Source organism: Crotalus tigris, unplaced genomic scaffold (genome assembly GCF_016545835.1).
Source record: "Crotalus tigris isolate CLP2741 ecotype Arizona unplaced genomic scaffold, ASM1654583v1 scf7180000017975.10810073628:1450386, whole genome shotgun sequence".
Classification (NCBI taxonomy): Eukaryota; Metazoa; Chordata; class Lepidosauria; order Squamata; family Viperidae; genus Crotalus; species Crotalus tigris.
This window is the reverse complement of record NW_024096754.1, coordinates 1,218,832-1,239,969: the sequence shown is the minus strand read 5'-3', so window position 1 is coordinate 1,239,969 and position 21,138 is coordinate 1,218,832. Positions and strand designations below refer to the sequence as shown.

General features: G+C 48.5%; 2 protein-coding genes and 1 non-coding gene across 4 annotated transcripts in view; 2 read left to right on the top strand and 1 right to left on the bottom strand.

The window, feature by feature from the left end:
- Positions 1-207: 207 nt before the first annotated feature.
- TRNAP-AGG lies at positions 208-279 on the bottom strand. Its single transcript has one exon. It is a non-coding gene; the product is annotated as a tRNA-Pro (tRNA).
- Positions 280-3,450: 3,171 nt separating this feature from the next.
- On the top strand, positions 3,451-13,065 carry ANKRD16 (ankyrin repeat domain 16). Of its 2 annotated transcripts, XM_039345769.1 has the most exons (8): positions 3,452-3,614; positions 4,849-5,207; positions 5,879-6,099; positions 6,378-6,420; positions 8,381-8,489; positions 9,667-9,828; positions 11,099-11,177; positions 12,510-13,065. In XM_039345769.1, the coding sequence occupies exons 2-8, from the start codon at positions 4,870-4,872 to the stop codon at positions 12,677-12,679; spliced, it is 1,122 nt and encodes a 373-aa protein (XP_039201703.1). In that variant the 5' UTR covers positions 3,452-3,614; positions 4,849-4,869; the 3' UTR covers positions 12,680-13,065. The 2 variants fall into 2 exon arrangements, with proteins under 2 accessions (XP_039201704.1, XP_039201703.1); XM_039345770.1 differs by lacking the exon at positions 8,381-8,489 and having other exon boundaries at positions 3,451-3,614.
- A 2,752-nt stretch (positions 13,066-15,817) lies between these two features.
- Positions 15,818-21,138, top strand: part of GDI2 (GDP dissociation inhibitor 2) — a 35,452-nt gene continuing 30,131 nt past the window's right edge. The window contains exon 1 of the mRNA XM_039345768.1: positions 15,818-16,238. Coding sequence (XP_039201702.1) covers positions 15,852-16,238 — 387 coding nt within the window. The 5' untranslated portion in view covers positions 15,818-15,851. The remainder of the gene's footprint in view (positions 16,239-21,138) is intronic.

The window sequence follows — 21,138 nt, the reverse complement described above, 5'->3', positions numbered from 1 at the left end:
TGACATCAACTCCCAGAATTCCCCAGCCAACCTGCTTAAGATATGTGGACTTTAAGTCCCAGAATTCCCCAGCCAGCACTTGAAGATGGGTGGACTTAAACTCCCAGAATTCCCTAGCCACCACACATACCAAGAGATGCCGATCAAATTTTAATGTGTTTGTCTCTCTGCTTCCTGAAAGAGGTTATCCCAGGGAGAAAAAAAATTGGGCTCGTCCGGGATTTGAACCCGGGACCTCTCGCACCCTAAGCGAGAATCATACCCCTAGACCAACGAGCCAGCTGTTTCAGATGCCTTCCAGATGTTTCTTTCAGACAGTCTGCTAATTAGAGGCTCAAATTTCTTTCTTGGCTCGGGGCAACCGGCAGAACCAGGGATGCGCCACGTTTATGCGCCTGTTGCCTGCACATTTTTCGTTGAGTAAAACTCGTTTAACTCTTTACTGAGATTTGAACTGTCGACCAAGCGCATCACCCAGAAAAGGACCAGCCTGATGGATTGCCTAAACATTTAAGTGTATTCAATTTATTTAAATACCTTTTTATTTATGAAATTCAACAAATGTATCTGTTACAAAGTGAGACCTTTGTTAAGTGAATTTTGCTTGCAAACAATGTGCAGGCAACAGGGGCATAAACATGGCACATCCCTGGTTCTTGCCACAGTTGTTAAGTGTGTTAAGCAACTGATCAATGAATCTGTCTTCCCCAGTGACTTTGCCTGCCAGAAGGTTACAAAAGGGGATCGAGTGATCCTGGGACACCGCCACCATCATAGATATGAGTCAAGCCTTTGAATTTTGATTACGTGACCATGGGGATGCTGCCAACAGTTGGTGTCAAAAATGGACCTAATTCACTTTTTTTCAGTACCACTGTAACTTTGAACAGTCACTAAACAAACCGTTGCAAGTTGAGGATGACCTGTATTTAAATTTATTTAATTGCATAAACATGTAATAACAACAACAACAACAACAAATTAGCTATTAGTCAATTGCAAAAGGCGGCCTTATTAGGAACTGCTTCCATCCTGCGACGAGATCTGTAATACCATCAAACATCCACATCTGCCTATCCCAGGTCCTGGGTAAAGACTCGATAGGTAGACAAAATGTCAAATCCAGTCTGAACATCTGGCTGACTGTGCGATGATCCATAATAATAATAATAATAATAAAATGTTGGAAGAGATCTTGGAGGTCATCTAATCCAACCCCTTGCTCAGGCAGGAAATCTTATACCATTTCGGACAAATGGCTGCCCAGTCTCTTCCTAAAAACTTCCAGTATTGGAGCATTCACCGCTTCTGGAGGCAGGTAGTTCCACTGGTTAATTGTTCTCACTGTCAGGAAGTTTCTCCTTAGTTCCAGGTTGCTTCTCTCCTTGATCATTTTCCATCCGTTGCTTCTTGTCCTGCCTTCAGGCGCTTCGGAGAATAGCTTGACTCCCTCTTCTTTGGGGCAGCCCGAGAGATTGGAAGACTGCTCTCATGTCCCCCCTTGTCCTTCTCTTCGTTAATAATAACAATAACAACAATAATAACAATGATAATGTTGGAAGGGACCTTAGAGGTCATCTAGTCCAACCCCCTACTCAGGCAGGAAACCTGGTTTGTCTGGGGGCCTGCAACTTTCCTGGATTTACATCTGCATTTGTACAGCGCTGGTTTGTGCTTGGGGCGAGGCAGACCTGGGGCTATTAAGAAAAACTGGGCATGCTTTCCTGACTCTTTAAGATCCTTGGAGGAAATATATTTTTTCTGCCCTTTTCATATTTCCTTCTCTGGGGGGGGGGGGAGCTGGCTTCCCACAGTTCTCTTGTGGCGGCGGGCGGGCTCCATCCAGTCCTTTCCACATTCCTTTGCTTTCTTTTTCTTGACAAGCAGCCAGGGCGATTTTCAAAAGTTACTTTAATAACTTTCTCACTGAAATAGAGAGATGATAGTGAATGTATTAAGTTGAGCTGTTTATGTATGTTTTTTTACCTTGAAATGTTTGTTTACCCAAACGCCACGGCGTGTCTAAAGCAGTGGTTCTCCACCTGTGGGTCAGGACCCCATTTGGGGTCGAACGACCATTTCACGGGGGTCGCCAAACAACGCAGTCTGCCATTTCCCCCCCCTTTTCCTTAGCTGTGCTACTCCCTTTTATTCTATTGCAGCGGTTCTCAACCTATGGGTCGCGACCCCATTTGGGGTCGATCGACCTCTTTAATGGGGTCGCCAAAGGTGGCGATCCGCCATTTTGTCCCCTCCGGGGGCGCGCTGCGCCTCCGGGGGGGCAGTGCCGCGCACGCGCGCCGCACGTGGGGGCGGCGGCGCGCCTCCGGGGGGGCGGTGCCGCGCATGCGCGCTGCGCGTGGGGCGGCGGCGCGCCTCCAGGAACGCCGCCGCGCATGCGCGCCGCGCGCGGGGGCCCGCTCGCATGCGCGCCGCGCGCGGGGGCCCCGCCCCCATGCGCGCCGCACGTTGGGGGCGCCACCGCGCATGCGCGCCGCGCGCGGGGCCCCGCCCCCATGCGCGCCACCGCCGCGCATGCGCATAATCTTTGTGTGACGGGGTCGCCGTCACAGAAAGGTTAAGAACCGCTGTTCTATTGGCTTTTGAAAGCCAATGGAATAGACTCTCTTGAATAGAGTCTAATTCTATTGGCTTTCCAAAGCCAATAGGAATGGTCCAGGCTGTCTCTGCCCTGCTGAGCCCGCCAAAAGTCCCAGTCTGCAAATGGTGCTGCGCCAGTTGAGTAGTCCTCGACTTACGACCGGTTGAGTAGTCCTCGACTTACGACCAGTTGGGGGTCGCGGCATTAAAAAGGTTGAGAACCACTGGTTTAAAGTACTCTTGATTAAAATTAAAAAAACAATAATATATATATATATTTTAAAAAATAACTTTCTCACTTTAGGAGCTGCAGTTTTACGGTCTTAAGTCTAAGACTAACTATAAAAAGACCTCAGCATCTGGAGGGCGCCAGGTTGAGAAACGCTGGGCTGCAATTCACCCCCCCCTTTTTTTTTCTTCCCTTCCAAAAAGCAATTAATTTTTCTGCAAAATCAGGATAAGGATAGGATTCGGCCTGGATGACGATCCTTTCCAGGCCTAGCCCCCCCCCTCGCCCCCCCAAAACAATCTCATTAGTAATTAATTGGATTTTCAATTAATCCTGGCTGCTTAACTTTGATCTCGCCCTAATTTGCAAGCGGCCAGCAGCCCTTCTTGCACGCGCACCTGAACTTGCCACTTCCCGCCCTTTGGAGACGCGCAACCTAAAGTGCTGACCCGCGAAACCCGCCCTCCGAGAGGTGTGTCTCTGTCGCCCTATCGCAGAGCTCGCTCCCCATGGCTCCTCCTTCACGTGGAAGAGTTGCCAGGTGCGGACCAATGAAGCGTCCCGCGCAGTTGATGATGTAATGCAGGAAAAAAAGCTATAAGGGTGCAGTGCTTGACAGCCGTCACTTCCGGGTTCTGTATAGTATCTTGCCGTAACGTCGGTTGTTCCGCTACAGATGCTCCCAGCTGCTTTCCAGATGTTTTTGTCTAAAGTGCTTTTAGAAAAAAACGTGAAAACTGGGATGAAAGAGGTCGCCCAAAGCTGAGTTGACTCTTGTGCCTGGGTGTGTGTATATTTCATATATATTTTATATATATATATATTATATAATATATATTTTATATATGCATATATATATATATGTGTGTGTGTGTGTGTGTGTGTATGTGTGTACACACACACACACACACACACACATATATATATATATACATATATACAGAAAATATTGGATAAAAAACTATAAAACATTTATTTTTTAATTATTTTATTTTTAAAATACTTTTGAATATTTTTAAATTGTATAAAAATACAGTATATTTCCTATGTTTATATATATTGTAAATCTATACAGAAAATATAAAAAATATTTTTAATTCATTTTTCATTTCACTTTTAAATATTGAAAATATTTTTGGATATTTATATTTTATGAAATTATATATACATACATACATACATACATAAGCTTGGCGGTTTTTAGTAAAGTATTTTCTTACTTAAATTCTCCTGGTGGTCGTATGTTATTTATTTTACTTATAATTATGCCCATGAGTCGTATTTTCACAGATATCATCAATACATACGTACGTACATACATACATACATACATACATATATATATTTTCTGAGGTTTTCGTGGGTGTTTGTATGTAGGTCTTTGGTTATTCGGGTTTTCTCCCGCGTCAAATTGGAAGTGTGTTGGCGACGTTTCGACGAAGTCTCATTCGTCATCTTCAGGCTGGTGCTTTCAGCTTCGTGCTTCTAGGAGCACGAAGCCGAAAGCACCAGCCTGAAGATGATGAATGAGACTTCATCGAAATGTCGCCAAGACACTTCCAATTTGAAGCGGGAGAAAACCCGAATAACCAGAGACCTACATATATATATATATACAGAAATTTTTTCAGACAGACCGGTCTGATTGATTGCACCTTGGCATTTTGACTGCTATACTGCAGTTCTACTTTTTTTTATAATCACTTTTTGCCTTGCAGCCCCCATACTAGGGGCGTTAAGCAGGCTCAAGTCGCTACTGCGATACATTACAAATTCAGATTCCTTTTTGCTCTTTGTCAGCAAAAAGAAATCTGAATATATAGATATATAAAGTTTGCATATTGATATATTCTATGTAATATATTGCATAAAATATGTATTTTGTGTATGTACGTAAATTACATATTGTATAAAAATATATATTTCATTATAAATATACCGTACGTTTTTACATATATAAAAGATGTTTCTTTTTTTTTTCCCCTCTAAACCGCCCATCTGCCTCAAATGGGCTTTAGGTCTTTCTCTCTGGACCAGCGATGGAGGGAGGAGAAATCGCCAACCTCTTTCCCCGGCTAATACGGGAAGGGATGTTTACTCTTCTCAAAGAACAGATTGAAAACGTTGCTGATCTGGACAGAGACGTGAGGCAGAAGCACTGGGAGAAGTCGGGAGACACCTTGCTCCACTTTGCAGCCAGGCACGGCAAGCTGGATATCTTGCGTTACCTCATTGAGATCCTAGGAATGAACGTTGAGCTGGTGAACCAGGACTACAAGCGTCCCCTCCACGAAGCTGCCTCCATGGGCCACCGGGATTGCGTCTTGTACCTTCTGGAACGGAGAGCCATTGTGGACTGCTTGAAAAAAGCCGACTGGTACGGTGGGTTGGCACGGAAGCGTTTTTCTCGTGTTGAATGGGTGACCACCAGGAGATCACATTAGCCATGACTCTGCTGGCCTTTTTTAAGGCATTAAAAGGCATAGTTCGGAGGGGCAGTAGCCGGTGCATTGCCTGTGTGAATTCTGACCAGTGGGCCAGTTTTTAATTCCAACTGTGGCTTGATGAGCGTGGTTTTTCTGTTTTTATATTTTACTTTTTATTATATTTTAGCTGCTCAGAGTCACAAGGGCCATGTACCGTGAAATGTTTAAAAAAAATCAAATCTTGGGTTTGTAGATGAAGATGATGTAGATATTCATCTATAGATAGTCCTTGACTTACGACGACAATTAATCCAGGTCTTGCCTAATCTGTACTTGTACCTTTGATTTTTCCTGTTAACCAAATCCGTGCAGTTGTTAAGGGAATCACACGGTCATTAAGCAAACGCAGCACAAGCTTGCCAAATGCTTGTTGCGCTACTGGAGGAGGCATCTAAAGGGAAGACCAACTTACTCAGTTGAGGTTCCTCAACCTCCGAAAGAGGTTCCTGGCTGGTTCCCAGTGAAGCAGGGGATTATGGGAGCTGTTCTTCCAATTCGTCTGGATGATCTCCTGTGAAAAGGCTGGAGAAGGTTGATCTTCTCCCTCCGCTCCATTTTCTAGGACTCCTCTTATGATGGCTTGTACGAGGAGGAACTTGGAGATCATCCGAGATCTTGTCCACCAAGGTGCCAACCCGCAGCTAAAGAACAAGGACGGTTGGAATTGTTTCCACATTGCCAGCCGCGAAGGAGATCCAGGGGTCATCCAATACTTGCTGGATGCTTTTCCGGACATTTGGGATACAGAAAGCCGGATCGGAAGGACCCCCCTCCACACAGCAGGTTGCGTCATGTGCACCCATCTTAAGATGGTTGAGTTGCTTCGTCAGCAGTGGGTGAATAAGCCAGTCTGTAAAATGGGTGTAATTCCTTAGACAGGATTTTGCTTTGAACTTCTTTGGTGGCTACCCTGACCCTGGGTCCAATCCATCCCCTAGGCCAGGGGTAGGCAACCTTGGCTCTTTTATGACTCGTGGACTTCAACTCCCAGAATTCCATGAGTGAAGCTGCTGCCAAGTCTTCGATACTAGCCGTGTTACCTTCTCTGTTCTGTTTTGCAGCGATGCACGGGCGCCTGGAAGTCGTGAAAATCCTCCTTGAAAGGTGAGCTGAGTTCTGCTCCTCCCACGACCCACAACGGTCATTAAGTGAGTTTGGCCCGCTTTTACGCCCCTCCTGCCACTGCGCTTGTGAATCGCTGCCATGGTTAAGTTAGCAGCCTGGTTGTTAAGTGAATCTGGTTTCCCCCATTGACTGTGCTTGTCAGAAGGTTGTAAAAGGGCGGGTCACGTGACCCCGGGACACTGCAACCGTCAGAAGTACATGCCAGTTGCCAAGGGTCCCAATTTTGATCACGTGACCTTGAAGTTGCTGCAACGGTTGTAAGTGCGAAAAAAACTATCCAAAGTCCCTTTTTTCAGTGCCGTTGTAACTTCAGGCTCTAAATGAACTGTTGTAAGTCGAGAACTACCTGGATATACTGTCAAGTTGTTGTGGAGTCTTAGTGATCACAAAGATACACTTTCCTGCAGGAGGATCTGGCCCAAACGTGGTCCTTCAGGTCTTCCTTTTTGCTTTGCTGCTAGTCATATTCTACTCTTTCCTTTCCAATGATTCATTGATCAATTATTACAAATTATTATTATTATTCCAATGATTATTATCATTGCAATTATTATTATTGCAATTATTATTATTATTATTGCAATTATTATTATTGCAATTATTATTATTGCAATTATTATTATTATTATTGCAATTATTATTATTGTTGTTTGTTGTTGTTGTTGTTGTTGCAATTTCTTATTACAATCAGGTACAGTATAGGGGGTACCTGGCTCAATAGTAGCAACTGTGAGAGGGATCTCAGTGTCCTAGTGGACGATCCCTTAAATAGGAGCCAGCCGTGTGCTGCAGCTGCCAAAAAAGCCAACACAGGGCTAGGCTGCATTAACAGAGGGACAGAATCAAGATCAGGTGAAGCGTTAATATCACTTTACAAGGCCTTGGTAAGGCCACACTTGGAATGCTGCATCCGGTTTTGGTCACCACGATGTAAAAAAGATGCTGAGACTCTAGAAAGAGTGCAGAGAAGAGCAACAAAGATGATCAGGGGACTGGAGGATAAAACATATAAGCAACGGTTGCTGGAATTGGGTAGGTCTAGTTTAATGAAGAGAAGGACGAGGGGGGACATGATAGCAGCGTTCCAATCTCTCAGGGGCTGCCCCAAAGAAGAGGGAGTCAAGCTATCCTCCAAAGTGCCTGAAGGCAGGACAAGAAGCAACAGGCGGAAACTCATCAAGGAGAGAAGAACTTAAAACTAAGGAGAAACTTCCTGACAATGAGAACAATTAACCAGTGGAACCACCTGCCTCCAGAAGCTGTGAATGTCCCATCACTGAACGTTTTAAAGAAGAGACTGGACAGCCATTTGTCTGAAATGGTATAGGGCAGTGATTCTCAACCTTTCTAATGCCGTGACCCCATAATACAGTTCCCCATGTTGTGGTGACCCCCAAGTGGGTGTGGCCACCAATAAGAGGGAGTAGGACAGCTAGGGAAAAGGGAAAAAAATGGCGGACAGCATGGTTTGGTGACCCCTGTGAAATGGTCATTCGACCCCAAATGGGGTCCCGACCCACAGGTTGAGAACCACTGGTATAGGGTTTTCTGCCTGAGCAGGGGGTTGGACTAGAAGACCTCCAAGGTCCCTTCCAACTATTATATCATATATCATATCATATCATATCATATATAAAAACCACCACCACCACCACAACAACAACAATAATAATAATAATTCAATTCAATTGTATATGATAAGGCAGGATGCATAAGCCTCCCTCTTTGTTTTTCCCAGCACAATCACCCTGTAAAGTGGGATGGGCTGAGAGAATGATCAAAAATCCCCCAGGCAGTTTCCTGACTGTGGGTGGACTAGAACTCACCACGCCTGGTTTCTGGTCCAGCACCTTCACTACTTTCCCCAACTGGCTCTTGAGTGTGCTTTGGGCTGGGTTCAGTTGCGACTCTCCCCATTTTTTCCTGCATTTATTCCAAGGTGCCGCTACACGCCGGACGTTCGGGACCACTGCGGGATCACCCCTTTTGTGGACGCTATACAAAACGGCCACTTGGACGTTGCCCAAGTGCTTCTAGAGAGATACCAGGTGCGTTCCTCATCCACCTGCTCCGACAGGTGTCCCTTTGAAAAGCTAGCTTTATCCCTGGTAACGTCGGAGTACAGGTAATTCTAGACTTACAACATGAAGTTTGAAGTTACAACGGCGTTGAAAAAAGTGACTTTTCCACCCATTGCAGCATCCCTTGGCAACTGACTCATATTTATGACGGTTGCACTGTCCCAGGGTCCCATGATCCCCTTTTGCGATCTTCTGACAGTCGTTGAGGCCACTTGGCAGTGGAAGGGCACTTGAAGGGCACAGAGGAATTCTGGGAGTTGAAGTCCACCAGTCATCAAAGGGCCAAGTTGGAAGACCCCTGTCTTAAATCTAACAAACAAAATGGAGGCTGGCTGAGGAATTCTGGGAGTTGAAGTCTGCAAGTCATCAAAGGGCCAAGTTTGAAGATCCCTGTCTTAAATCTAACAAACACAATGGAGGCCGGCTGAGGAATTCTGGGAGTTGAAGTCCACAAGTCATCAAAGGGCCAAATTTGAAGACCCCTGTCTTAAATTTAACAAACAAAATGGAGGCCGGCTGAGGAATTCTGGGAGTTGAAGTCCACAAGTCATCAAAGGGCCAAGTTTGGAGACCCCTGCCTTAAATCTAACAAACAAAATGGAGGCCAGCTGAGGAATTCTGGGAGTTGAAGTCCACAAGTCATCAAAGGGCCAAATTTGAAGACCCCTGTCTTAAATTTAACAAACAAAATGGAGGCCGGCTGAGGAATTCTGGGAGTTGAAGTCCACAAGTCATCAAAGGGCCAGGTTTGGAGACCCCTGCCTTAAATCTAACAAACAAAATGGAGGCCGGCTGAGGAATTCTGGGAGTTGAAGTCCACAAGTCATCAAAGGGCCAAGTTTGAAGACCTCTGTCTTAAATCTAACAAACAAAATGGAGGCCGGCTGAGGAATTCTGGGAGCTGAAGTCCACAAGTGTTAAAGTTGCCAAGGTTGCAGATCCCTGACCTATAGTTAAAATTCTCCAAGCTGGCTGAGGAATTCTGGGAATTGAAATCTGCCCATCTTCAGTCAGCCGAGTTCGAAAAACCTGGGCTTAAATGTCAAGAAAGATTTCTTGAGACATGCTTTCTCTCCTCCCCAGCATGCCTTTGGGGTTATAACCACAAATCCTTGTCTTCTGCTTTCTGTTCCCCATCCTGCAGGCTGACTGTAAGATCCGAGATGCTCTGGGCAACCAGCCGTTGCACCGAGCTGCAATCACAGGACAGGAGGAGGCGCTACAGTTCCTGGTGTCCGATCTTGGGGTTGATGTCGATGAAAAGGCCACGGTCCTCGGTCTCACTGCCCTGCATTATGCGGCAAAGGTCTCTGTCCTTTTTTTATTGGCCTTCGGGGCAGCGTCACTTTATTTTGTGTGTTTGTGTCCTGCCTTTATTCTTTTTACAAGTGACTGAAAGGGACGAACATATCAAAACACATCTTCCTCCTATTTTTCCCACAACGACCCTGTGAGGTGGGTTGGGCTGAGAGGGAATGATTGGCCCAAAGTCATCTAGCTGGTTTCCATGCCCAAGGCGGGGCTAGAACTGTCTCCTGGTGATTGGCCGAAAGCCACCCAGTTGACTTTCATGGTTAAGGCGGGTCTAGAACTCACTGTCCCCTGGTGATTGGCCCAAAGTCACCCAGTTGACTTTCATGGCTAAGATGGGACTAGAACTCACGTCTCCTGGTGATTGGCCCAGTCACCCAATTAGCTTTCATGGTTAAGGCGGGTCTAGAACTCATTGTCTCCTGGTGATTGGCCCAAAGTCACCCAGTTGACTGTCATGGTTAAGGCGGGTCTAGAACTCATTGTCTCCTGGTGATTGGCCCAAAGTCACCCAGTTGACTTTCATGGCTAAGGCGGGACGAGAACTCACCGTCTCCTGGTGATTGGCCCAAAGTCACTCAGTCGGCTTTCATTCCTAAGGTGGGACTAGAACTCACCGCCTCCTGGTGATTGTCCCAAAGTCACCCAGACAGCTTTTGTGCCTAAGGTAGGACTAGAATTCACTAGCCTAGACCCCGAGACCCAAGTGACTCTCAATTAAGGGTGCCTTAAGGCAAATAACCAACAGATTCAGCATCATCTTATAGTAATTAAATATTTTGTCTAACTAGGGATTTACAAAAAAAAAAAAAATATTATTCTTTCAACTTTTAAAACAGTCTTTACTGCGGAGGAAGGAAGAGGAGGAACATCTGAACACATCCACCCTCTGGTGTGTGACCTTCTCCTGGCCTTTTCTTCCTCTTCCTCACCTCCCATCCTCCCCAGCCTACTGCAATTGTTCCTGGCCACTTCTGCTTTCCAGCTAAACGAATGCAGCCTTAGTGGCCCAGGTCCCTTCATCCATGTGATGGGCGGTCCTGGCAAAGGATTCTGGGAGCTGACATCCATCGCCTGTGTCCTCTTTGGCTCCTGAGCTGAGAATAAAATAGAAACCCTACGGATGACTAAAACCTACAGATTGCAAACTATGATTTGTGGCTAGGCCCATAGAGTAAGTCCATCCAGGTTGCACAAACCACAGTTCAAGGAGCTGAAACTTGGTCTGAATTTCGACTCATTTGTGTTTTTGTTCTGCCATGTAGGAAGGGCACAAGGGTACGATCCAATGTCTGCTTTCCTTGGGGGCGTCCCTGCATGTGCAGGATAAGAAGCATCGAACTGGTAAGGCCGCTTTGCTAATGAGACCCTGAGGGACCACCAAACCAGGTCAGCGGGGTGCAGGAGGCTTACAGGGTCTGCATCCTCTAGGACGAGTCTTCTGAGGATAGGCCCAAAGTCACCCAGCTGGCTTTCATAGCAAAGATGGGACTAGAACTCACCATCTACTGGTTGGTCACCCAGTCAGCTCTTATGCCTAAGGCAGCACTAGAACTCACTGTCTCCTGGTGATTGGCCTAAGGTCACCCTGATGGTTTTCATGCCTAAGGCAGGACTAGAACTCACTGTCTCCTGGTGTTTGGCCTAAGGTCACCCTGATGGTTTTCATGCCTGAGGCAGAACTAGAACTCACCGTCTCCTGGTGATTAACCCAAGGTCACCCTGCTGGTTTTCATGCCTAAGGCAGTACTAGAACTCACTGTCTCCTGGTGATTAATCCAAGGTCACCCTGATGGTTTTCATGCCTAAGGCAGGACTAGAACTCACCGTCTCCTGGTGATTAACCCAAGGTCACCCTGATGGTTTTCATGCCTAAGGCAGGACTAGAACTCACCATCTCCTGGTGATTAACCCAAGGTCACCCTGCTGGTTTTCATGCCTGAGGCAGAACTAGAACTCACCATCTCCTGGTGATTAACCCAAAGTCACCCTGCTGGTTTTCATGCCTAAGGCAGCACTAGAACTCACTGTCACCTGGTGATTAATCCAAGGTCACCCTGCTGGTTTTCATGCCTGAGGCAGAACTAGAACTCACCATCTCCTGGTGATTAACCCAAAGTCATCCTGCTGGTCTTCATGCCTAAGACAGGACTAGAAGTCACTGTCTCCTGGTGATTAATTCAAGGTCACCCTGCCTAAAGCAGGACTAGAACTCACAGCTCCTAGTTTCCAGCCTGATTCCTTAACCACTAGAGCAGTGGTTCTCAACCTTTCTAATGCCGCGACCCCATAATACAGTTCCCCATGTTGTGGTGACCCCCAACCACTTATACATCACCGTGTGCCAGGGCCGTGGCCAAAGAAAAGGGGAAAAAAATGGCGGACAGCCTTGTTTGGCGACCCCCGTGAAATGGTCGTTCGACCCCAAATGGGGTCCCGACCCACAGGTTGAGAACCACTGCACTAGAGGAAACTGGCTAAATTTACCTCTGAAATAAATACAGCGAATCTGCATCTAAAACCACCTAGGCTTAAGGCAAAATGAATATATTCGTACGAACGAATGTTAAATTCTTGACTTCAATAAGAGCTGGAGGGACTGACGCCGGAGGGCTGCGTGCTGCCATGGCGTGCACAAGGCCTTCACGCTTGCTTTGCTTTCTCTGTCCCGCACAGCGCTGCACATGGCTTCTGCAAGACAACACGCACCCTGTGTGCGTTTCCTCCTGCAGGCAGGTTTAAAGGATTCTCCAGACGACACCGGGATGTACGCCAGGCAGCTGGCGAAGAAACCTGACCTTCTCCAGCTCTTTGAGGAGAACAGACTTGGTGGGAACGAGCATTAAAAAGACACACACACACACACACACACACACACACACACACACACACCCTAATTTCCAACTCTTTTCTGGTATAACATATGAGCAAAAGCTTCCCAGAGGCTCTTTCCCAAAATGTTATAAGGGGGAGGAGTCTTTTAGTCGATGGGGAATTCTGGTAGTTGAAGGCCACACATCTGAAAGTTGCTGAGGATGAGGAACAGTGGCCTAGCGGCTAGCCCAGTGGTGGCGAACCTATGGCGTGCGTGCCAGAGGGGGGCGCTCGGAGCCCTCTCTGGGCACGCGTGCCTCGCTCTTTGGCTAAGTTTTCACAGAAAAAAAAGCTGTTTCTCAAGCCCCTTCCTAGCCAAAACAAGCTTCCAGAGCGAGCGGGCTGTTTTCAGCTTTGAATTCTATCAAATCTGACACCAGAAACAGACTAACAGATGACCTGAGTGCTGCATGTGTTGCTTTCAAACGTACAAAGTATGAGCCAAGGTTGGACAAATGATCAGCATGCATACAACAGAAAAAATCACATTAATGGTTCAATAGCATGCCAAATGCAAACTGTTTACCTTTCAGTAAAATGTTGTTTGTATCATTGAAAGCTTTGTTATGGTGTTTTTCTTTTAAGACAAAAGATGTTAATGTATGAGTTGTTTTTTTCTAAACTAAAACCTCAGTATTCAGATTAAATTGCCCTGTTGGCACTTTAATAATAATAATAATAATAATAATAATAATAATAATAATAATAATAATAATAATAATAATGTCGGAAGGGACCTTGGAGGTCATCTAATCCAACCCCCTGCTCAGGGAGGAAACCCAAACCATTTCAGACAAATGGCTGTCCAGTCTCTTCTTAAAAACTTCCAGTGTTGGAGCATTCACCGCTTCTGGAGGCAGGGTGTTCCACTGGTTAATTCTCCTAACTGTCAGGAAATTTCTCCTTAGTTCTAGGTTGCTTCTCTCCTTGATTAGTTTCCATCCGTTGCTTCTTGTTCTGCCTTCAGGCACTTTGGAAAATAGCGCTTTGCGATAAATAAGTGGGTTTTGGATTGCAGTTCGGGCACTCGGTCTCTAAAAGGTTCGCCGTCACTGGCCTAGCCTGTATGGCTTATTTTGTGGGAATTCATGTTTCAGTCAGCCTTCCGGATGAATAAGTCCGGCATAGCATAGAGCATAATTCTTGAATAATATAATACTGTGGTCTGTTTGGCAGCCATTGGTCCTATTTAAAGAGCAATCGTGGCGTAATACAATGTGCAAACCTGTTTTCATATGCCACACCAAGTGAATAGCTGGCTGCCGCAAACATGTATCCATGTAACTCTAACCAGGGTTGACTCGGTCTAATTTTCTAGTTGACACTATACAGGTAGTCCTTGAGTTAGGTCGCATGAGGGGCTGACATGACTCCAGGACGCTGCGACCGTCATAAATATGAATCAGTTGTCGAGCATCTGAATTCTGATCACGTGACCCAGGGGATGCTGCAACGGTCGTAAGTGTGAAAAACGGTCCTAAGTCCCTTTTTTTTCAATGCCATTGTAACTTTGAACGGTCACTAAATGAAATGGTAAGTTGAGGATTGCCTGTATTGGGTGAATTTATAGCAAGTTTGTATCTCATCCTTTTGGAAAAACATTAGCCAACTTGGTATAGCGGCTAAGATGTTAGACGGGAGAGGCTGAATCGCGCCCTTAAAGATGGAAGCTGGGGAGTTTGGGCTTGCCGCTTGCTCTTGGCCCAACCCACCTCACAGGGTTGTTGTTATTGGGATAACAGGAGGAGCTTAGAGATATCAAAAGATAATTGCCTTGTTTATTCGGAGTTTCAATGGAAAGGGTCTTCAAACTTGGCCACTTTAAGCCTTGTGGACTTCAATTCCCAGAATTCCTGAGCCAGCATGGCTCAGCTTGGAAACCTCTCCCTTTCCCCTCAGTACGGCTGGCTCAGGAATTCTGGGAGTTGAAGTCCACCAGTCATAAAAGAGCCAAGGTGGCCTACCCCTGACCTAAGTCCTCCTGTTCTAAGCGGTGAGCCTCCTAGAGCAGGGGTAGGCAACCTTGGCTCTTTTATGACTGGTGGACTTCAACTCCCAGAATTCCTGAGCCAGCATGGGGAAAACCTTGGCCCCATGACTTGCGGACTTCAACTCCCAGAATTCCTCAGCCAGCATGAGGGAACTATGGCCCCTTCATGATTGGTGGACTTCAACTCCCAGAATTCCTGAGCCAGCATGGCTCATCTTGGAAACCTCTCCCTTTCCCCTCAGCACGGCTGGCTCAGGAATTCTGGGAATTGAAGTCTACGAGTCATAAAGCGGCCTAGGGCAGGGCTAGGCAACATTGGCTCTTTTATGACTGGTGGACTTCAATTCCCAGAATTCCTGAGCCAGCATGGCTCAGCTTGGAAACCTCTCTCTTTCCCCTCAGCATGGCTGGCTCAGGAATTCTGGGAGTTGAAGTCCACCAGTCATAAAAGAGCCAAGGTTGCCTACCCCTGGCCTAAGTCCTCCTGTTCTAAGCGGTGAGCCTCCTAGACCAGGAGTAGGCAACCTTGGCTCTTTTATGACTGGTGGACTTCAATTCCCAGAATTCCTGAACCAGCATGGGGGAACTATGGCCCCCTCATGACTTGCAGGCTTCAACTTCCAGAATTCCTGAGCCAGCTTGAGGGAACTATGGCCCCTTCATGACTCGTGGACTTCAACTCCCATAATCCCTGAACAAGCCTGGCTCAGCATGGAAACCTCTCCCTTTCCCCTCAGCATGGCTGGCTCAGGAATTCTGGGAGTTGAAGTCCACGAATCATAAAAGGGCCAAGGTTGCCTACCCCTGGCTTGGCTGAAGCCTCTTCTGGGCAGCGGGTCACATGTTCATCCCCCGGACGCGCCAGCCGTCCGCTGCTTCCTAGGGCAGCGGCTTCACCCGCGCGGGTACGCATGCGCCTCCCTCCCAAGCACGCTGCCGCCGCCGCCGCCACCTGCGTGGCATCGAGCCTTCCTCGCCTTGGCCGGCCGAGGGCGCGCAGCCAATCACCGCCGGGCGGGTGGGTGGCGTTCAGTGGGATAAAGGAACGCCCCGCCTCCTTTTTCCTCCCCTCCCTCCCACCCTCCCTCTTTTTGATTGACATCTCGCGGCAGCCCAATAACGGCCGCCGGCCGGGCAGCGCCCCCTGGGCGACGATGGCGGGGATTGGGGCGCCCTCCAGCTCCTCCTCCTCGGGTGGCGGGCGAGGCCCCGCCCCGCCCTCCAAAGGCCCCGCCCCTCTGGCGCGGTCTCCTCCCGGCGGCGGCGGAGGCAGCAGCAGCGTCGCCTCCATTTTCTCCTCAGCCGTCGCCTCGTCCTCCTCCAGCGCCGGCGCTCACGGCCGCCGCGGGCCCGAACCGCCGCCCAAGCCCCGGCCCCGCCGCCCGAGCCCCGTCGCCGCCGCCGCCCCCGCGCGAGGGAGGCCCCCCAGCGCCGCGCCCCCGCCGCCCGGCCTCGCCCGCCGCCCGGCCGCCGCCTCCGCTGCAGTCACCGCCGCCATGAACGAGGAGTACGACGTGATCGTGCTGGGCACCGGCCTGACGGTGAGCCGGCGGGGGCGCAGGGGAGGGGGGGTCCTCGCGTCCTGGCGGCGGGGGGGGGTATTGCGGGGGTCGTCTGGACGCGTGTAACGTGGGAAGGGGGACACACGTGTAGCACGAGGGAAGGGAGACAACCGTGTCAGGTGTGGGCAGGGAAGGACCTGTGTAGCTTGAGGGAGGATGAAAATGCAGGTCGCTTGAGGGTAGGCAAGGCGCAGATAGCTTGTGGGAAGGGAGAGACACGTGTAGCATGCGGGAAGGGAAAGACCCGTGCAAGATGTGGGCAGGGAAGGACCCGTGTAGCTTGAGGGAGGACGACAATGCAGGTCGCTTGAGGGTAGGCAAGGCGCAGGTAGCTTGTGGGAAGGGAGAGACACGTGTGACTTGGAAGGGAGAGACACATGGAAGATGTGGGCAGGGAAGGACCCGTGTAGCTTGAGGGAAGAGGGAAATGCATGTCGCTTGAGGGTAGGCAAAGGCCTAGGTAGCTTGTGGGAAGGGAGAGACGTGTGTAGCATGCGGGAAGGGAAAGACCCGTGCAAGATGTGGGCAGGGGAGGACCCGTGTAGCTTGAAGGAAGAGGAAAATGCATGTCGCTTGAGGGTAGGCAAAGGCCTAGGTAGCTTGTGGGAAGGGAGAGACCCGTGTAGCATGAGGAAAGGGAAAGACACGTGTGACTTGGAAGGGAGAGATACGTGTAGCTTGAGGGAGGACGAAAATGCATGTCGCTTGAGGGTAGGCAAAGGCACGGGTAGCTTGTGGGAAGGGAGAGACACGTGTAGCATGAGAAAAGGGAGAGACCCGTGTAAGGTGTGGGTAGGGAAGGACCCGTGTAGCTTGAGGGAAGAGGAAAATGCATGTCTAGGCAAAGGCACGGGTAGCTTGTGGGAAAGGAGAGACACGTGTAGCATGAGGGAAGGGAGCTGGGCTGGACCTGGTGTCCCCCGTCCTCCCCCCTTGTTGAGACCAGCCGTTACTTGGGGATTGTTTTACTAGGGTTAGCTGTTCTATCAATGGGGCTGGGAGTCATCTGAATGCGTGGAACTTGAAGGAATAGAGACGGCTAACTTGCAGGTAGAGAAATACACGTGTAGCTTGAGGGGAGACACAAATGCGTGTAGCTGGAGGGCAGGCAAAGGCACATGTAGCTTGTGGGAAGGCAAAGACAGGTGTAGCATGAGGGAAGAGGGCTGGGCTGGGCTGGGCTCGGTGTCCTCCCCCCCTCCCTCTCTTTTAGCAGAAATCTGCCTTCATTTGGGGATTATTTTATTAGGGTTACCTTTTATATCACAGGATATCAGCGGGGGCTGGGAGTCATCTGAATGCGTGTAATTTCAAGGCAAGGAAGGACACAGGTAGAGTTTGTGGGAAGGGAAAAAAGACACAGGTAACTTGAGGGCAAACGGCGGGGCTTGGTGTCCCCCCCCCTTTCACCTCCTTCCCTTCTTTTGGTTATTTGGGGGTTATTTTATTCTGATTAGGTTTTTTGGGGGGGGGTTATATCAGGGCTGGGAGTCATCGGAATGGCTTCTGCCCCCCCCCATCAAAGATACGTGTAACTTGAACGAAGGCGGTTGGGGTGGGCTTGGTGTCTCCCCCCCCCTTTCCTCTTTTTCCTCTCCCCTTTTTGAGACTTTATTTTGGAAATGAGTCTTTTATAGCAGTGTTTCTCACCCTTGACCATTTTAAGGCATGTGGACTTCAACTCCCAGAATTCCACAGCCAGCAACGCTGGCTGTGGAATTCTGGGAGTTGAAGTCCACATGCCTTAAAATGGTCAAGGGTGAGAAACGCTGCTTTATAGGAACGTTTGATTATTATATATTGGCCTTATTTTCTGAGCCTCCTGTCCCCCCCCCTTTAATCTTCTTCACACTTTTTGTGCCCCTTTTTTTTAATCTCCTCCCCCTCCCACCTGCAGAGTTGGGTCCATACAGACGACCTCCCCCCCCAGACCCGGGTCTTCTGGGGACATGTGATCTGGCTCAGCCTGCCCCCCCCCCCTGTTTTCCTTCGGCTTCTGCAGCCAAGAAAACTGGGCTTCCTTTTATCCTGGTTTATCCAGCATTCCCTTCTCAGGGATGGAGCCCCTGCGTGGCGGCTACTCCTTCCCATTTTGCCCCCTCCCCACCCTAGGTACCGTTACCCATAATTCTTGGCTGCCAGCCTTGGAGATCCGGGGGGGGGGGGGAAGAGACCCTGGCGAGGGCCAAAACACCATTCGGCAGCACACTGCTCCTGACCATGGAGGCTCTGACCTTGGAAGTTGCCCCTTCTTTTTTCCAGCCTGTGGCATCGAGGAAGATATCCCAGGAGTTTTTATTTTCTATTTTTAATGTTGTATTACAGGCAGCCCTTGACTTGACGGCCACAATTGAGCCTGGAATTTCCGTTGCTAAGCAAGACAGTCCAGTGGGTTTTGCCCCCGTTTTGCGACCTTCCTTGCCACGGTGGTTAAATAAATCTGGCTTCTTCCCCCCCCCCCCCCCGTGGATTTTGCTTGTCAGAAGGTCCCAAAGGGGATCACGTGACCCCTGGGGAGGCTGAAAACCATCATATATGTGTGTCTGAATGTGGATCACCTGACCCTGGGGAGGCTGCGCCGGTCGTAAGTGTGAACAACGGCCGTCAGTCCCTTTTTCCAGTGCCGTTGTGACTTCAAAATTAAAGAGTTAGCTGCATTTAATTTTTTTACTCTCAGATCATCCCCTGCCCTTTAGTCTCGTCCTGGCCTTCTCTGTTTTTTCTCTGAGCATCCCACCACCTCTGCTTTAAGTCCTCCTTTTGCGTCAAGGGGCACTATTGCCATTCCCAGGAGCTCCTGGGCCTTGCCAGGTGTGTGTGTGGGGGGGTGGGATTGGGGGGTGGGAGACTTTGGGAATAGACCCATCCGTTGCTTCAGAGCCTTGACCCCCCCTTGTCATTCTTCAGCTAGCATTTTCCCCATTGAAATCAATGTGTCAGTTTGCAGGGAGACATTAGCAATTAATAGCTTAGATGAGGATTGAGCAGAGCTAATTGGCTTTAATCCAAGCCTGGGAGGGCCAGGCTGTTGATTCAGCTCTCCTACCTTGCAGGTTTGTTGTTCTTTTCTGTGCCTTTTCTCTCTCTTTTTTCCTCCCCATCCAGAATGTTGACGCTGCGTTTTTTTTCTGGAGGAAATAACTTGGTAATTCTCAAACTGACAGAATGGTAGCAGAAGTACCCTTATTAATCTACATTGTGACTTCGGGAAATGTCTTTTAAGTAGCCCCTTTAAGGTTAAAAAAAAAAAAATTGGAGACGAGATGGGTTCAAGGCCACCCAGTTCGGCCCATGGATTTGGAGTGAGGGATTTTAACTTTAATTTGACATTTAGCTCTCTTTGCTCGATTCGTGAGTTGTCCGTGTCTCCTTGTCCTTCTCTTGCATTTGTGACCTTTGCACAATTTCTTTTTTCTTTTTTTTTTTTTTTGCATCTTCAGCTTCTCTTTCTCATTTGCAGGTTTTCCTATTTCTTCCTCCAAACCAGGTCTCTGCTCACAAGTCATTTTTTTTTTCAGTGCCATTTTAACTTCAAATGGTCACTAAACAAATGACTGTAAGGGGAGGGATTACCTGCATTCTCTCTGCTGTCCTTTGAAACAGTGGGGAACCATCTCCCCCCCCCCAGCATCAATATTGCCCCCCCTTGACCCTTAATGTCTGTCCTCTGAAGCAGTGGTTCTCAACCTTTTTAATGCAGTGACCCCCCAACCGGTCGTAAGTCGAGGACTACTCAACCGGTCGTAAGTTGAGGACTACTCAACTGGTGCAGCACCATTTGCAGACTGGGACTTTTGGCGGGTTCAGCAGGGCAGAGACAGCCTGGACAATTCCTGTTGGCTTTTGAAAGCCAATAGAATTAGACTCTACTCAAGAGAGTCTATTCTATTGGCTTTCAAAAGCCAATAGAAGAAAAGGGAGTAGCACAGCTAAGGAAAAGGGGGGAAAAAGTGGCGGACTGCGTTGTTTGGCGACCCCCGTGAAATGGTCGTTCGACCCCAAATGGGGTCCCGACCCCCAGGTTGAGAACCACTGCTCTGAAGGATAAAGAGAACCTTTGCTTAAATGAAGGTTTACACTATGGGCGTCAAATCTTTGTGACTTTAAGACCTGTGGACTTCAACTCCCAGACTTCCCCAGTCAGCATTGCTGCCAAAGGAATTCTGGGAGTTAAAGTCCACAGGTCTTAAAGTCACAAAGATTGGACGCCTCCGGTCTAAGCCCTCATTTAAGCAAAGGCATGCTGGCTGAGGAATTCTGGGAGTTGAAGTCCACAAGTCATCAACAGGCCAAACCTGAAGACCCCTGGCTTATATGGTCCCTGCGGGCTGAGGAATTCTGGGAGCTGAAGTCCACAAGTCATCAAAGGGCCAAGTTTGAAGACCCCTGGCTTATATGGTCCATGCGGGCTGAGGAATTCTGGGAGTTGAAGTCCACAAGTCATCAAAGGGCCATGTTTGAAGACCCCTGGCTTATATGGTCCATGCGGACTGAGGAATTCTGGGAGTTGAAGTCCACAAGTCATCAAAGGGCCATGTTTGAAGACCCCTGGCTTATATGGCCCATGCTGGCTGAGGAATTCTGGGAGTTGAAGTCCACAAGTCATCAAAGGGCCAAGTTTGAAGACCCCTGGCTTATATGGTCCATGGTGGCTGAGGAATTCGGGAGTTGAAGTCCACAAGTCATAAAAGGGCCATGTTTGAAGACCCCTGGCTTACATGGTCCATGCTGAGGAATTCTGGGAGCTGAAGTCCACAAGTCATCAAAGGGCCAAGTTTACCGTTTGCTCCAGACAAATCGCGTGCCGTGTGGTTGGTGCTTCACTCCAAAGAAAGTAAAAAAAATTGCCACATCTCCCTGTCAAGTGTGAATCACGGCT

Excerpts from the sequence above, each read along its gene's own strand:
- ANKRD16 (XM_039345769.1), top strand. The coding sequence starts at position 4,870 with ATGGAGGGAGGAGAAATCGCCAACCTCTTTCCCCGGCTAATACGGGAA. Across the intron at positions 5,208-5,878 it reads TGCTTGAAAAAAGCCGACTG|GACTCCTCTTATGATGGCTT; the intron begins GTACGGTGGGTT and ends TCCATTTTCTAG. Across the intron at positions 6,421-8,380 it reads GTGAAAATCCTCCTTGAAAG|GTGCCGCTACACGCCGGACG; the intron begins GTGAGCTGAGTT and ends ATTTATTCCAAG.